Source organism: Gorilla gorilla, chromosome 1, assembly GCF_029281585.2.
Source record: "Gorilla gorilla gorilla isolate KB3781 chromosome 1, NHGRI_mGorGor1-v2.1_pri, whole genome shotgun sequence".
NCBI lineage: Eukaryota > Metazoa > Chordata > Mammalia > Primates > Hominidae > Gorilla > Gorilla gorilla.
The window spans coordinates 224,114,058-224,130,841 of NC_073224.2; the positions used below are offsets into that span (position 1 = coordinate 224,114,058).

The following is a 16,784-nucleotide window of genomic DNA, read 5'->3' on the forward strand; positions in this document are numbered from 1 at the left end:
TTGCCCCCCTCTTCAACCATCGCTGGAGACCCTTCATCCCGCCGCCAGGCCACCAGCGCACTATCTACCCGCACTCTCTCTACCCCACCTCTGGGCATATATTATTTTGCATATGTTAATTTCAGTAGCTCTGAATGAGGCGCTGACAGTCAAAAGTCGCTGAACTCACAACTTAGGACTCTCAGGCAAGGCCTCTAACTTCTGCGAGCCTCACTTTCATCCTCTGCAAAATAGGCCCAATGGAACTGTTGTTCTTGCGCGCACCCCTCCTCGCTCCCAAGCCTTCGTGCCCAGTCGTCGTTGTTGTGGTTAAATTCATGCTGTTTACTTTGTGCCTCAAATGCCAGGAGTCTCCCCGCCCCCTCCGTCCCCTTCCCTGACCTTCAGCCCGGGCAACCCCGGGAGGTGCGGGAGCCCCGAAGGGACAGAGATGGCCCTCCCGCGCGCTGCGGCCACAGGTGCGCCCAAGCCTCCCGGCTGCGCTCCCCCGGGCCCCGCCCGCCGCGCCCCGCGGTGTCGCCCTCCCCTGGCAGCGGCGGGCACTGCGCGGGAGGCGGCGGCGCGGGAGGCGGCGGCGCGAGGCGAGCCGGGCGCGGCGGCAGCGGGGACGACCAGGGCTGGAGCTGAGGCCGAGCTGAGGGCGCCCGAGTCCCCCGCCCCGCGCGTCCTCTGGCTCCGCAGCGCTCAGCCCCGGGCCCGCGGAGACATGAACGCCCCGCGGCCCCACGCACCCCGGGCGCAGCGGCCCGGCCCCGCGGCCCCGTGATGGGCTCCTGCGTGTCGCGAGGTGAGGGGGCCCGGCCGGAGGCGGGGGGATCGGGTGCCGGGGACCCGCGCAGTCCCCTCGCCGCTCGGAGACCTGGGGGGTGGGGCTGGCGACCCGCCCTTCACGGCCCCGCCGCACCCCCGGGGACGCGGCGTCCTGAGGGGGACAGAGCTAGGGACGGTAGGGGGCGGGGGCAGCGCAGAGAGCGCACGTGCAGAGGTCACTGCATCCCCGCCCCAGTTTGCAGCCCCGCAGGTGACACGAAGCAGGGTCCCGTGCCGTGCCGCGCTCTCATCCCTACAGCCACACACCCCCTGCCGGGTGCCTGGGAGGGGAGGGGTCTCTGGTTCTTCCTGGCTTCCCGGAGGAACTGCGGGCACCGGGAGAACTAGCAGACCCTCCCTTTCCCACCCCTCCCCAAGACACAGGTCTTACCAGCTCACCCCCACAGCCCCTTCCCACGTCTTACCGGGTGCCCCCATCTGCAGAGCCCCTGAACCCTGTTGGCAGGAAAGGGTTAATGGTGGGGCACAGGTTATAAAGAAGGTTCCCCTGCCCCCTAATCCTCCTCCCCACCCCCATCCTTGGACAGGGGACAGAAGGGCCAGAGCACAGCTGATGTTCCCAGTTACCCCTGGGCCTTTCTCTCTGTGTCTGACCTGTCACCCTCCACTCTCCCCCACGTGGTACCCAAGGAGGTGGAGGGGACCTGCCCTTGCCTGGGGGCCCAGGGCAGGCCCCAGCCTCTTCTATCTGTGAGTAGGGGACACACAGTCTTGCACAGAGATTGGGGGATGGGCAGTTTGGTCTTTGGAGCCCCCTACCTCCACCCCCACCCATCACCACCAGCTTTCCAACAAGCTGTTGGGCAACATTTTAGACAAGCGATTGGGCTGAGCCCTTCTCCCATCTTGGTCTGTTCACCCCACAGTGGGATCAGGGGGGTGTGACTGGGAGTGGGGGTGGCTTTGGCCTTGGTTCAGGCTCTGCAGGCTGAGGCCAAACCCACTGACCACCACCACACCCATCACCCCTAGTAGCTTACCCAGAATAGAGGGGACCTTGTCCTGGGGGTATTGAGCAAGGAGCACAGTGACCTTCCCCCATCCTCTGGACTCGAAGGGCTTCTGCTCAGGAGTTCCTGTGGGCATTCAGGTAAGTGGCTCAGGATGTCTCTGGGAGGTATCGGGGTGGAATCACGGCTGGGGAAGGGGAAGGTACAGGGTCAGGCTGTGTGGGGTTCCTTTACTTATCCATGCATTAAGCTGATATTAACATGATAGCTGCCGTGTGCCAGGCACCGTGTGCATGCTGGGCATCCAGCAGCAAGGAACCCAGCACAGCACCTGGTCCGGGAGGCCTGCAGCCTAGCAGGAGGGGAAGGAAGTTTGAAGAGTGAGGAGTGCTGAGGGTTCTGTAGGAGCACCAGGCTCCAGAAACCCCAAAGGTTCTAGGCAGTCTCTGGCTGGGGCCAGCTCCAGGTGGAGGGGATCTGAGTGTTTCCTCAGTGGCCGTGTCCCTTCCCCTTCACTTGGCCACCCCATGTCAGGCACCTTGGGGTCCCAGCCCAGAGGGACTGGCCTTTGAGCTGAGAACCCACTGAGCATGGGACAGAGGCCGGGGAGGAAGAGACACCTGCTAAGGTCACCCTGAGAGGCTGGGGCCCAGGTCCTCTGACCCCACACCTGGGGCTCCCTCCACCGCCCCCTCTGCCAGGGCTCTTTGGGGCCACAGCAGCCAAGATACGCTCTCTCCACCCTTCCTTCTGCAGCCTGGGCTTCCTCAGCGCCCCCCAGATCTAATTGTATAGTCCAGCCTTGTCCCCCTCCTGAGAGGACGGGGCCCCTGACAGTCTCAACATGCATCCAGGAAAGTTGGGTTGAGGTGAAAGGAATATGGGGAGCCATGTGGGCAGGGGACGCCCAGGGTCCCAGAGACTCTGGGTGGCTGCATCACTGACCCACCCAGCCCTCTCCTCATCACTGATGCTCTCCGAGTGCATACTAGTCTGAAAGTTTTAGGCAGATAAAGCTAGTTTGGGTTATATATGAACACAGTCCCTATCTTACAAGTGGGAAAACTGAGGCAGAGGGCAGTGGAGTGACTTGTCCAGGGCCACACAGCTAGGATAGTATAAGCCAAGATTTAAACCATGGCATGCTGACTCCACAGCCTAGGGCCTCAGTCTCTGCACTCACAGCCAGCCCTCGGCCCTGGTGCCTGCACCTGTCTACTCTCCTGGAGCTGCAGGCTGCTGTGGGCTTCTGAGCCCCCACCTGGCCCCTGCACCAGCAATCGATTGCTAATCATAGCCTCTGAGCGCTCAGTGCCTCCTAGGCCAGGTAGGCACTGCTACAGAAGGAAGGGTGGAGGGAGTGCGTCCACCCTTGGCCAAGGCCAAGGATTGCAGGCCTCAGGCTGATGCCCATACTGAGCCCAGAGCTTGCACCCAGCTGGGGCCACCCAGCCAAACCCCAAAACCTAGGTCAGGCCACACCTGGGAAAATCACCCCATCCCAGCATCGGCAGCAGTTAGCGTCTGCCTACTTGGTAGAGAGGCTAGGAGTGCAGAATACGAAGCAGGGCTCCACCATTTACTAGCTCTGTGACCTCAGCAAGTGACTTGATCTTGTGTGTGTGTCTCAGTGTTCCCATCTCTAAAATGGGAATTATAATAGTATTGATGTCATAGGGTTGCTGGGCAGACTAAATGGCTTAATTCATGTAAGGCATTCAGACCAGTACCCAACACATAGTAAGCACTCGTACATATTAGCTATTGCTCTCATTTTTACTTTTAATTTTAATATTGTATATATTATAATAGAGACAGGCTCTCACTATGTTGCCCAGGCTTATCTCGAACTCCTGGCCTCAAGCCACCCTCCCACCTCGGCCTCCCAAAGTGCTGGGATTACAGGTGTGAGCCACTGCACCCGGCCTTTAATTTTTATTACCTGTCTGTGCAGACAGCTAATGCGGGCCTTCATGGCTGGAAGGGGAAACCTACAGAGGTTTTAAGCCACATCCTGCCTCATGGGAAAGGCAGCGGGTGGCAGGCACTCGAGGTGCTGAGGACATTGAGAAAGTGATTGGGACCAGATTAAGGCAACAAATGCTGTTTCCAGGAGCTATTTTGTGTTCATTATCTATTTTTAAGCTACCGTTTGTTGAGCGCTTATCCTGAGCCAGGCTGAGCCTTTGCTCTCCTGACCTAGTTAGTTCTCATTCAACCCTGTGACAAGGGACGTGGGGCTCAGAGAACGGGAGGGTCTTCCCTCAGGTCACATGGCCAGGGCATGGAGAGGCAGGACTTGAATCCAGGTCAATGTGACCCCAGAGCTTGAGTGTGGAAACCCCGTCCTTTGCTTTCTTATGTCCCTATATAGAGAGGTGCTATGGCTCACACTTATAATCTAAATACTGGGAGGCTGAGGCGGGAGGATCGCTTGAGCCCACGAGTTCAAGACCAGCCTGTGCAACATAGTGAGACCTCATCTCTACAAAAAACTTTTAAAAAATTACCTAGGTGTGGTGGTGTGTGCTGGTAGTCCCAGCTATTTGGGAGGCTGAGGCAGGAGGATGGCTTGAACCCAGGAGGTCGAAGCTGCAGTGAGCTGTGATTACTCCACCGCACTCTAGCCTGGGCAACAAAGACCCTGTCTCAAAAACAAAGAGAGGTGCTAAGTATATGGCCAGTGCTTAGAAAAACAACCTCTTGGAACACTTGAATGGTCCGTATTTGTTTGGGGCTCTGCAACCAGTGGCAGTCTGTATGGAACGGAGAGGAATATTTGCCCCCCTGCCCCCCTTCTCTCCAGTTCCAGGGGCTCAGTACCCGCTCCATGCCCTTGGTGCCATAACCACTCTGCCTCCTCACTCATGCCCCAGCCCTCTCGTCCAGGCCAACTGATCAGCCTCCGGGCCCCACCTTGGGGGTATCCAATGCACTGGGGGCCGGTGGGGTCAGGGGTGAGAGTAGAAATTAGAGACCGAGAATTTTCTTCTGGAAACTCAGACATCTGATCATGTCTGGGTGAAGGCACAAGCTCTAAGGGGGCTGACCAGAGCCACCCATAGTTTCCAAGTCCTGAGCAGTCCTACATCAGGCACTGAGGAAAGGGTAGGTGGGACCTTGCCCTTCGGGAGCTCACAGTCTGATGAGAGAGGTACAGCTTTGCCAGTAGAGTAGCCTAATGGGGGAGGCAGTATGCATGAACCCTTGGAAGGATGCCCCGAGGACCCTGTCTGGAGATCAGCACTGTTTAGTGGTTGGGGCACAAGTTTGGAGTTTCACAAGGGCCGAAGTGTGACCCTCATCTCTGCTGCTTATTAGCAGGTGACCTTGCATAAGTGATTTATCCTCTCTGAGCCTCCATTTCCCTATCTGTAAAATGAGCATAACATGTACTTTGCAGGATTGTTGTGTGGGTTAAATGAGAGATCATGGGTGAACAGGCCTAGGACAGTACCTGACACAGTACTGTCACACCAGCTCAGTAAACAGTGGCGGCAAATCACTGCAGGCCAGACTTTGGCCATTGGGACCACAGGTGAGGTACCTAATCCAGCAGAGGCCAATCTGGGCAGGTTGCTTGGGGGAGGTGAGGCTAGAGCAAGATGTTCCCAGAGGCCGGGTCACAGGATGGGAGGGAGCCTGGGGAAGGAAGTGGGGAGGAGCTGGGGTGTGTGGAAGTCTTGGGGAGGAGCCCATTTTCTCTCCCCATCCTTGCACGGGGAGAGAAAGGGACCCCCTTGGATAGCTCTGAGCTGAGCCAACCCACAGATGAGCTATTGTCACGGCTCAGGTGACCTGTAAACAAATGTGCTGGGGAGGAGGGGACACTCAGTCCACTCGAGGCCTGGCCTCTGCCAAGCTCTGTGGCCTGCTCCCCTGGCAGTGACTCAACAGGCAGAGAGGCCAAGGACTCACCCTCAAGGGCTTCCCTCTGCGGAGCCTCCAGAGCCAGCTCCAGCCCTGGGGACAGGACCAGAGGAGTGGCTGACCAAGATGTGTCCCATTATCCAGAGAGAGACACTGAGGGGAGAGGGGTGGAGCGGCTGCTGCTTACGGACTGCTTGCTGTGGTAGGTGCTTCCTCCTTGCTGCAGCCCTTTCTGGGCTGGTATTATTTCACAGATGAGAATCCAAGGCTCACAGGGGCTAAGTCCCATGCCCACCCCCTGCAGCGGAAAGTGAGAAGCGGGGACTTAAACCCAGCTCAGGGACTGTAAGAGGAATGCCTTGGCCGCTTACGTTCTCTTCAGAGCCAAGGGCAGAGCCCGGCACATCACAGCTGGGCAGTAAACACCCGGGCAATGGTTGGCTAGAGGGGCCGCATCGGCTGCAGGTGCCCTGAGAAGCTGAGCAGAGAAGCCCGAGGCTGGCCGGGGAGGAGCATGAGGGGATGCTTTGACCCCAGGCTGCTGCTCAGTTTCTGTGTGGTTTTGAGAGGATATTTACCCTCCCTGGGCTGCTGCAGAATCAAACATGGTCCCTCTCTGCCCTCTGGGGTGCAGAGCCCTGGGAGGCACTCTTGGGGTAGATGGCAACCATGGTGACTAATGGGTTGGGACACGGAGCCCCAAAGAACAGTTTAAAGGAGTTGGAAGGCCCTGAAGCAGACGAGAGGAGCCTGAGGGGTTGTGCTGCAGACTCACCCAAGGATCAAGTAGAGAAGACCAACCAGTATGGGAACTGCAACGAGAGGGGTTTAGGCTAGACATCAGGAGGAACTGTCTGGGAGGTTAGACTCTAAAGCAGATTGAAGAGGAGCTGACATAGGAAGGCAGGAAGCCCCCTCAAGATGCAGAGGAGAAGCTCTGGTTGAAGACAGAGGGATGGAGGAGACATCTGGTTGACACCCTCTCCTTGAAGAATCAAGATGGCCCTCTCCAGGTTGCCATGGCAGCCAGAAGCCTGTCACTCTTGTGGACAGAGGAGGTGGGGGAGGGAGCAGGTCTGAGAAGGGAATTCTGACCTTGAGGTCAGGAGAGTAGGGTATGGACTGAAAGAAAGGGGGTGTCTTTCTGGGAGAGGGAGCCACAGGAGCAGGTGCTAGCGGTCCCTTCGGGCTGCCTCCCAGCCCCCACCCCACATGACACTCTGTGTTTTTCCAGTTGCCAGTGGTGACGTGGCCACCAGTCCCAGCTGGGCGAAGAACAGCCTGTGATTTCACCCTGGGCTGGTTCATTACCTGACGTCCCCATGGCAACCAGCCTGTGACATCATGGGGCCAAAGTCCTCAGGGGGAGCAGGCAGCTTTGGTGGAGGCACCTGAACCCCAGCTGAGGTGGGGAGCCAGGCGGGCTGGGGAGGGGGTGGGAGCCAGGAGTCCTCCAAGCCCACCACCGTCTCAACAAATGACCTTGTTCAAGTCATGCCTCTGCCAGGCTTTGGCATCACCACCAGCCTCCTCTGTGCCCGGCTCCCCTCCCCATCAACCTCGCTCCCTGGTCTGTGGCTGGAGAGTTGTAAAAAAGCTTCAGGGGATGGCCAGGGGTCCTAGAAATACCCTAACACCTCTCAAGTTCCTAGGGTCAGCCTATGGCCAGTGCCACCTGTGTGCACCTTGGCGGGCCCTGGCTTGTCCAGGACATGCAGAATTTCCAGAACCTCAAGATTGGCAACTTGCAAACTTTTTTGACTGGACCCATAGGAATAATATATTTTGCATCATGACCCAGAATACACACATAGAAAATTTTTACTCTGTGTGTGTTGTGCACACACATCTGCACAGACTTGTGTTTGCATAAACAGAAGCTTCATAAAGTAATACTTAACCTGACTTGCAGTGGGCTCTGATATCTTCCATTCTATTCCATTCTATTTCATTAAAATAAGACCTAATTAATAAATGGCTGCATGACCCACTGAAAGATGCACCCCCAGTTTGAACATTGCCTTTGAAGGGCCTGGACAACATGGCCTTTGTGGAAATGGAGGCCCTGGAGCCCAGAGAGGGGCAGGACTAGCTCAGGGTCACACAGCGGGGACTCAGGAAAAAGAACAAGATGAGCTGAGTGCTATGGTGTGCAGGCGCACAGCTCAGTCCACAGGATCCTGTGCTGCCCCAGGTGCTCTCACCTCCTTAGGCCTGCCTGGGTCATGGGTGGGGTGGTCAATAAGATCTTTCCTTGGCTCCAGTCTCTGCCTCCAGCCTCCTTGACTAGCCCACCTGCTTACCTTTGGGTAGATCCCAGAAACCTACGGTCTCTTCTGCAAACTAAGTCTAATCCTGTTGGGATGAAAACTTTAATCTCAGGCTCGGCGCGGTGGCTCATGCCTGTAATCCCAGCGCTTTGGAAGGCCGAGGCAGGCGGATCGCCTGAGGTCAGGTGTTTGAGACCAGCCTGGCCAACATGGTGAAACCCTGTCTCTACTGGAAATATAAAAATGAGCAGGTGCTCAGCTACTCAGGAGGCTGAGGCAGGAGAATCGCTTGAATCTGGGAGGCGGAGGTTAGAGTGAGTCGAGATCACGCCACTGTACTCCAGCCTGGGTGACAGAGCGAGATTCTGTCTCCAAAAAAAGAGAAAAAGAAAAGAAAACCTTAATCTCACCTCCAACTGAATGCTTACCTTCCCCCTGCCAGCTGCTCCTGAAATGAGGATTTGGGTACAACTGATATGAGGTGAACCTTCCAGAGGAAGCCAGTAGGGAATGGAGCGAGAGGAGGATGGAGGAGGCCAGCCAGGCAGTGGGGTGGTCTCAGGCCTGGCCTCAGCCTGGTCCTGCAGGGTACTCCGGAGGGTAAGTGAAGGGGAATTTTCAGATCCCAGACAAAGGAGCTGTGGTCCTGCACCTGGTAGTCATTGGCTTGGGGCCACTCTGGGTGGGGCCAACAGAAATTTACCTAGGACAGCCCCTGTAGAAAGAGCCACAGGTGGTGCCTCTCAGAAGCCATGCAGGGCGCCAGGGCAAAAACAGGAGAAATGAATCCAGGGGAATTGGGGGCAGCACCCACATGGTCCCCTAACCCCAGTGACACAATCTGGCCTAGAGCATTAAGTCCCTCCGCTGGCGGGCAGAGAGTGAGCGCAGGGACCATTGTCTTCCAGGGAGGGAGGATGCCTGCAGCAGGGGAGCCCTGGGAGAAGGGAGCTGGGAGACCTGGAATAGACCTAAGAGAGGGCTAACAGGATTTGCCGGTTGACTGCGTGGCCCCGGGAAGAGTGGGGGAAGGCAGGACCCTGAGAAACTCCCAGGGTTGTAGTTGGTGCAGTGGGGGATGGGGGGAAGGTGGACCTGGAATTGGGAATCCTCTTTTGCCCAGGTGTGCTTGAGGTGCCTCTTGGGCATCCATGTGGAGAGCTGGAAACTCAGTTGGGAGCTCAAGTGAGGAGTCAGGGCTGGAGGTGTGCACATGGGCAGCGGGCAGCGGAAACATGAAGGTGAGACCTCCTGGGGAGAGAGGGTGGAGAAGGGCCAGGACAGAAGTGTGCCAGCCAACGGGCAGGGGTGAGCCAGGGAGGAGCCAAAGAGGGGACCCAGGACAGCAGCCAGAGAGGCCAGAGGCCAGGATAAGAGCGAGGCTCAAGAGGGCAGGAAGGCTGCACAGCTCCAGCTCCAAGAAGAGGCTGGAGCAGCCCCCATTGGAGTTGGCCCCACGGAGGTTCCTGGCAGCTTGGCAAGGGCTGCCTCATGAAAGCCTGCTTGGAACGGGTGGAGGAGAAGTGGAGGACGAGGAAGTAGAGGTGGGACACAGCTCTCTGCACGTCCAGCGAGAAGGGAGCAGAGGAACGGCCAAGTCGCTGGAAGGAAACAGTGGTCACAACAAGCTTCTGAGAAGACAGGAGATGCTTGGGTTGCCAGGATGGTGACGGCCCCACCCAGTGGTAAAGGGGACAGAGGAGTGAGAATGCAGGAGAAGGTCCAGAGCCCAAGACGCATCGCAGCATATGAGATCCTGGCTGAATGCTTCAAAGTGGACAGAGTGGAGAGGGCACAGTGACACCGCAGGAGGGAGAGCAGAGCCTCTGAGGGGAGGGCAGGGGCAGGACCCAGCCCTGGGTGGATGGGCCAGAAGGTCTTGGGTGCAGCAGGAACAGCTCTTCCTTTGTTGCAGGAGGGAAAGGCGATGATGTGGGCAAAGGTGCAGGCAGGCTCTGGTGATTTGGGTGGAAAGATCCAGGTGACACCTTTCCAAGGATCCTGGACCCAGTGAGGGAGAGGCAGAAGCCCCCAGCAGTGTGTGGGGTAGGGGAGGGGGTGTGTTTCATGTCTGAGAAGGAAGGATGGGGTGAAGCTGTCAACCTGGCAGGAAACAAAGACAGCAGGAAATGCAGAAACAGAGAAGGATCCGGGCAGCGTCCCACGGGAGGCTGGGGCTACAATCTCGCATGCAGCGGTCACTTTCTCCAGCAACATTCAGCTCCTCAGATCCAGGCACAGGGCAGGAGGGTCAGACTCAAACCGGGGTGAGAGGTAAGGGCGTCTGTGAGAGAGAGCTCAGAGGCCATGCCAGGGGGTCAGCCGGGCCAGGAGCGAAAGAGGACGGGAGGATCTAGTCTGGAAAAATGAGGGTAAATGGATTAAAGATCTCCACGAGGCCAAAATCATGCTGGAGTGCGGGTGCTAGAAACTGTGAAAAGGGAGTAAAAAGAAGATGAGGCCAGTAATTCCCGCTGAGGGGCACAGGCAGGAGGGCATCTGGCTGGACCCCTTCCCTGCTGTGGACTTGAGTCTGCTTCCTCTACGATGTTGTTGGATAAAAACAAGGCCATACTCACCTTATGGGGGGGCCTTGAACATGCTTTGTAAGCAAGAGAGGGCTGGGCTTTGCTGAGTTCCTCCTCTCGCTCTTATTTCCAGACCTGTTCACAAGTGCCCACAAGAACTGCCCCATGCCCCAGGGTGCGGACCCCTCGAACCCAGACCTGCCCTCGGGCCGCACTCCCACCGTGGCTCCAGACCGTGTCATTGGCAAGGTAACTGGCTGCTCCTCATCCCTGTGCTACCTGCGCCCCGGTTCCCGGCCTGTCTCCTCCCCGCAGGGAGCAGAATCCATTCCAGTCTCCTTCCTTCCCTGCCAAACCCGCTTCTCCCTGTGGGACCAGGGGCCCTGAGGCCTGGTGTTCAGCAGCATGAGGGGCTGGACTGGACTGAGCATCCAGGGACTGGACCAGGCTTGTTTAGAAGACCGTCCACCCTGAAGGTCTTCCTGCACAAATTAACTCTGCCTTGCAGACAACACACGCCGCTACCAGCCCGCTACTCCTAAGCAGCCTCACGAATTTTATATATATTATGTTATACATATAATTTGTATATAAATATATAATATGTAACTTATATATATTATATATAAGTTATATATTATATATATTAAAATTTTATATATGTTTCTCAGTCCAGATGGATTTAGAAGATGTCACTAAGGGTCACAAGGGACCCCAGATTCTGGTGCATAATTTCCACCCTTGCTCCAGGGTCTGTGGCATGAACCCACTGGATGATATAATTACCTTCTCCCCACGGCACACCCCTCCTGCTAAGCACTGCACTCAGCTCTGCTCAGCCTCCGTTATGTTATTTAGGCCTCACCACAACTCGTGAGGTGAATGAAATTGTCGCCATTTTGCAGAGGAAGAGACGTGTTCAGAGCTGTTAGGAATAGTCTAGGGATACCAGCTGGGAAACGGCAAAGTCAGAGCCCACACCCAAGCCTGCTCTATAAGCGGCACCTGCTGCCTCTCCTCCCAGCACCACTGTTGCCCCCTCCTTCTTCCTCTGCATGCCAGGGGACACCAGAGCATGACCCATGAGAGGGCAGACCCCGACCTCACACAGCACCAGAACAAGGCTGACCCCCACGCCCACCCAGGGCCCCAGGACTCGGGCCATCTGCGGGCACAGCATGCCAGGCCCTGCCTGATCCTCTCTCTCCTCTTGTTTTAGGACAAACAGATGGATTTCTGTTGGGATCCTTGGCAGGTCAGTGCACTTGTCTGTCCCCAGTCTAGCCAGCCCCAGCTGACACCACGGCCCCTCCATCCTTTGTGCCCAGCCCAGGCACACAGTCCTGCTGGCCCTGGGCAGGGGCGGGGGGGCCTGATGAAACAGTGGGTGGGGGTTGTCCCGTGGGAGTTAGTAGGATCTCCCTGGCTTTAGCTGCCCTGTTCCTGCCCACTGGCCAGAGGACCTGGTGAGCTGGGAGACGGGGATGGGTGGTGGTGCTGGAGGGATGTCGGCCGGCAGCCTGGCCCACCCTGCTCACTCCTTCTGCCCCTTCCTCCAGAGGTGCTTCCAGACCACCAACGGCTACCTGTCCGACTCCAGGTCCCGCCCCGGCAACTACAACGTGGCAGCCCTGGCCACCTCGTCCCTTGTGGGTAGGTTCTGGCCGCAACTCTCCTGCCGGTGGAGAATGCACGGTCCCACCCTAGACCCTGGCTGTGGGAAGGGCATGGCTGAGTTGCAGGTGGGAGGATGGCAGCCCTGTTGGATTCTCCATGTTCTAAATGCCAGAGTCCATGCTGGGTTATGTGGGTCACGGGGGGACCAGTGGCTCAGGGTTCTGCTTCCACAGGTTAAACTGCTGGGTTCTCAAGAAGCTCTGAGGGGGTGGGGCAGAGTTTTTCAGATGTCTGTCTGGCATGGTCTCCCTGCCTCTCTGCCAGTCCCATCACCTTAGTTCAGGTTCCCTGGAAGCAGAGCCTGACATGGACATGACTGTGCAGGTGATTCCCTGGAGACTGGCCCTCAAGAGAAGCCAGCAGGCAGCCGGGGAAGCAGAGGGGCCTGGGGAAGGGGCTCTGCAGGAGTCTAGCCCTGCCCACCTGGTCCCACTGGGAGCTTGGGAGCACAAATAGCACCCCAGAATTGATGACACCCCAAGGCAAGGGAGCTGGACTTTATATTCCCCCATTGCTGACTCACTGGCTGCCCCTGGGGAGGACTAGGTAGCCTCCCGGCCTCTCTAGGTGCCCAGGAGCTCAGGGCGGTTCTCCAGATAAAGGTGTGAGCTGACAGCAGCAGCACCTGAAGCAGCTGGGCATGGGCTCCCAGGCCTGTAGAGCAGGTTTCGGTGGCCACCACAGCATCAGGTGGCCCCAGCACTAAATCCCACCCAGCTCCCCTGAGGCCCCTGGGGCCCTCCCTCCCCACATTGGCCTGTGCCTTTCCTCCATCTCCAGTGCCTTCCTCCACCTCACCTGCCCTTCAAGGGCCACTTGAACCCCTACTTCCTACAAAACACCCTCTCCAATTGCCAACACTCCCCAACTTAGTGGGTGGGAGGGAGAGTCTCTCCTTTCTTCCGCACCCCCATCTTTCCCATTTTCCCCACTCTCTAATTACCTTTGTGGATATTTCCTCCTACTTAAATATTGCCATTCCTCACATTATGGCTTCGGGGACCCGGGTGACTCCCAGATCTATTCTCAGCCTTGGTTAATGGTGATGCTGAACCATTCCTGGCAGCCCCTCTCCATCTTCCGCATACAACAGCTCTACTTCTAAAGCCCCCGACCCCTCCTCTCTGTCTGCCCAACCCTTGCCTTGTCTGTTGCTGGGTCCCTGCAGTAACCCCTAATCCTCCAACTGGGGTGCTCCTCCTAAACAGCTGTTCTAACTGGTCACTCTCTTGCTCATTACCCTGCTGGGGCTCCCCATTGCACAGGAACATCTGAGCCCTCCACCTGGTTCTCCCCAACCCTGTTCTGCCCCTGATCAGCTCCCAGTTCTCCTGCTGCCCAGTCCTAGTGTGGACCCCATGTTTCACCCCAGCTAATCCTGGACTCATGCCAGACTCTTCCATGCCTTCGTCTGCTTCTCATCTTTGAAATGAAACCTCCAGTCTTGCCTCTATCTGTCCAAACCCAACCCACCTTCAAATTCCAATCCCAGGTCCCCTCTTCCAGAAGCCTTCCCTGCCTGCTCCATCCACCCAGATCTCACCTCCAGCAGAGCTGGCACAGCCACAGAGATGCTCTCTCAGAATGTGTTTAATGGATCATGGAGAAAGCTGGGGGCTCATGAGTGGTCCTTGGGTGGATCTCCTTGGATGGAAGGGTCTGAACTTGGTCAGAAAGGGAGTGAGGGGTGTGGGCGATCTGGGGAAGAAGCACCCAGTGGGCGGGAACATGGACTGGGAGTAGGATGCTGGGAGGAAATGTGGATGCCAGTGGGTGGGGGCATTAAGGGAAGGGGGCCACAGAGCTCGGAGGGCTCAGGTCAGGAGTGAGCAGGAGGCTTTGGAGGGCATGAGGAGTTAGATGGGTACAGGCCTCTGGGGAGGTGTGGGGCACTGATGGAGATCGTGGTGCACTGAGGAAATGTGGGGTACAGGCCACTGGGTGGGCCTGAGGCATGGGGGCCAGGCCCTGCGCTGAGCCTTGTGTCAGGACAGTCACCCAGATGCCCTCCATGCCCCAGGGGTGGTGCAGAGCATCAAGGACCACATCACAAAGCCCACGGCCATGGCCCGAGGCCGCGTGGCCCACCTCATCGAGTGGAAGGGCTGGAGTGCCCAGCGGGCAGGCTGGGAGCTGTCCCCAGCTGAGGACGAGCATTACTGCTGCCTCCCGGATGAGCTGCGTGAGGCCCGCTTTGCTGCAGGTCAGCGAGGAGGGGGACTGGCCAGGGCTCTGTGGGGGTGAAGCTGGGTCCTTGGGGGGCCCAGGTCACTGCATGGGCATTGTCTGAGCAGGAAAAAATAATGGCATAGGGTGGGCGGGTATTAAGTGAGCACTCTTGACCACTGGGGTGTGGATGGGCAGCCCAGAGAGGTGGCCACCCTCCAGCCTGTCCTGGAGCAGCTCCATCAGGCACTGAGGCCGTCCCCGCCCATGCCTCCCTGAGCTGGATCTCGCTGTTCCCCCAGGGGTCGCCGAGCAGTTTGCCATCACAGAGGCCACACTGAGCGCTTGGTCCTCGCTGGACGAAGAGGAGCTGCACCCCGAGAACAGCCCCCAGGGCATCGTCCAGCTCCAAGGTACAGCCCAGGGGGTCCAGGGGGAGGGGGTGGGCAGATTGGAGCTGATTCTGGATGCCTGCCCATCACCAAATGCAGTGTGACCTCGGCCAAGCCCCTTCCTTTTCTCAGCCTAAGTTTCTTCATCTGCAAAATGGGGCAGTGATCCTTGCCTTGCCCATTGCCCGGCAGTGCCAGGAGCAGGAAGCAGAGAGTGAGCGCAGTGGGGGCGGGAATCGAGCGCTTGCCACACCGAGGGCTGTGCACGAGGCACAGCAGCCCTAGGGAGTGGGGCCTGTTGTCCCCATTTTACAAATAAGGAAACAGAGGCACTCAGAGGTTCAGAAACTTACTCCAAATGACAGCTAGAAGCGTCAGAGCCGGATCTGAAACTTAGCACCAGGCACAAGCAACCACCTTTCTAGAAGCCCAGGTTACTACTGAGGGCTTCAAGGAGCCTTGGCCCTGGGGGAAGCCTGCACTTAGTCCTCCTGCCCTGAGAGGGACGGGGAGGGGACAGAGGCCCAGAGGAGCACTGGTTGTCCCAGTTCTCAGAGAGCACAGGCTGGCTCCAAGCCCACTCTTAACTCCTCCGTTTACTGCCTGGAGGAGGAACCTGGGACTCAGAGAGTTTTGGTGACTTGACCAAGGTCACAAGGCTCGGCAGTCACACAGCTGGATTTGGAGGCAGGTCTTCTGCCCCTTGCCCTTTCTCACACCCCCAGAGAGGGTGAGGAGCTGGATCTGGGACGCCATTCCCCCATCACCCCGTTGCTTTTCCAGATCTGGAGAGCATCTACCTTCAGGACAGCCTTCCCAGCGGCCCCTCGCAGGATGACAGCCTTCAGGCCTTCTCCTCACCCAGCCCCTCCCCTGACAGCTGTCCCTCACCTGAGGAGCCCCCAAGCACCGCTGGCATCCCGCAGCCCCCCAGCCCAGAGCTGCAGCATCGGCGGCGGCTGCCCGGGGCCCAAGGACCCGAGGGTGGGACCCACCTGCCGGGCTCCCTCCCCTCCATGGACAGCGGCTCCCTCTGGGAGGAGGACGAGGTGTTCTATAACTGAGGCGGGGGCTGTGCTGGTCCGGCACCTGCTCTCACCATGACCTTGCCTGGTGGGCAGCCCAGGCATATCTGGACCCCGGGGTCCAGGGCAGGGCATCTCTTGACCCCTCGGGTAGGCACAGGGTAGGTGCGGCAGGGATGGGGCCAGCGCTCATGGTGGCCTCTCTGTGTCTCGGTGGACCTGCCCCAGCAGTGGGAGCCATAACCCCCTCCCCCTTCATTATTTCACTCAGGTGGGCACCTTCCCCTGCAGGGTGTCTGCCCTCAGGGAACTCAAGGACTCTCAGAGACACCAGGGCAGCCTGGCCCAGAGGAGCAACAGCCAGGCCCCCAGGAGGACAGCCATGGAGAGAACTGAGACCCACTCAGAGTGGGTTCTGGGAACCCTGCCTGTACCTGGGGTTCAGTCCCTCCCCACTCTCTCTGTGTGTCTGCCCCCCAGCAAAGGTGGGGTGACCACTTCTGGTAGCTAAGCACCTGCTCCCCGGCTCTCCTCACCCAGGACATCTGTCTCTCTGGAGTGTCTGTCTGTCTGTCCCTCCCTCTCTGAACCTGCTTCCTCTGTGTCCCCTGCTCCTCGCCCCTGGGAGCCCACTCCCCCTCCTTGCAGCTCCCTCCCATCTCACTCAAGATTCTCTGAGGACATTAAAGTGGTGGATTCACCCTGGATGACCTTGGCCTGGTGTCTGCTGGGGAAGATGTGACCTTGGGCCCCTGGACAGAGTCCGGAGGGAGTCAGGGAAGGTCCCTACTGCCAATGCTCACACAGCTGGTCAATCTGCTCCCACCCAGCCAGAGAGGGCCCATGGAGGATGCCTAAGGCTCTGTGGACTCCCCAAGGAGCAACACTTGGGGACCCAGCTTTATGAGCTGTGGCTCAGCCAAGCAGGAGACTAGGGTTTGAGTGACACAGCATCCCACTTATTCATGAGGACAAGCATCATAGACCTGGTGGGAGACCCTCTCTCCCTGGCATCTCCCTGCCAAGAAATGGAGCATGAGGAGGAGCCCAGGGGCCCCAGCCTGCAGTGCCCACG

General features: G+C 58.1%; 1 protein-coding gene across 1 annotated transcript; it reads left to right on the forward strand.

The window, feature by feature from the left end:
- The first annotated feature begins 424 nt into the window (after positions 1-424).
- FAM131C (family with sequence similarity 131 member C) lies at positions 425-16,414 on the forward strand. The gene is made up of 7 exons (XM_055385563.2): positions 425-787; positions 10,583-10,698; positions 11,669-11,704; positions 12,009-12,102; positions 14,147-14,329; positions 14,595-14,705; positions 15,468-16,414. The coding sequence occupies exons 1-7, from the start codon at positions 766-768 to the stop codon at positions 15,746-15,748; spliced, it is 843 nt and encodes a 280-aa protein (XP_055241538.1). The 5' UTR covers positions 425-765; the 3' UTR covers positions 15,749-16,414.
- The last annotated feature ends 370 nt before the right edge of the window (positions 16,415-16,784 follow it).

Excerpts from the sequence above, each read along its gene's own strand:
- FAM131C (XM_055385563.2), top strand. The coding sequence starts at position 766 with ATGGGCTCCTGCGTGTCGCGAG. Across the intron at positions 11,705-12,008 it reads TCTGTTGGGATCCTTGGCAG|AGGTGCTTCCAGACCACCAA; the intron begins GTCAGTGCACTT and ends CCCTTCCTCCAG. Across the intron at positions 14,706-15,467 it reads GGGCATCGTCCAGCTCCAAG|ATCTGGAGAGCATCTACCTT; the intron begins GTACAGCCCAGG and ends TTGCTTTTCCAG.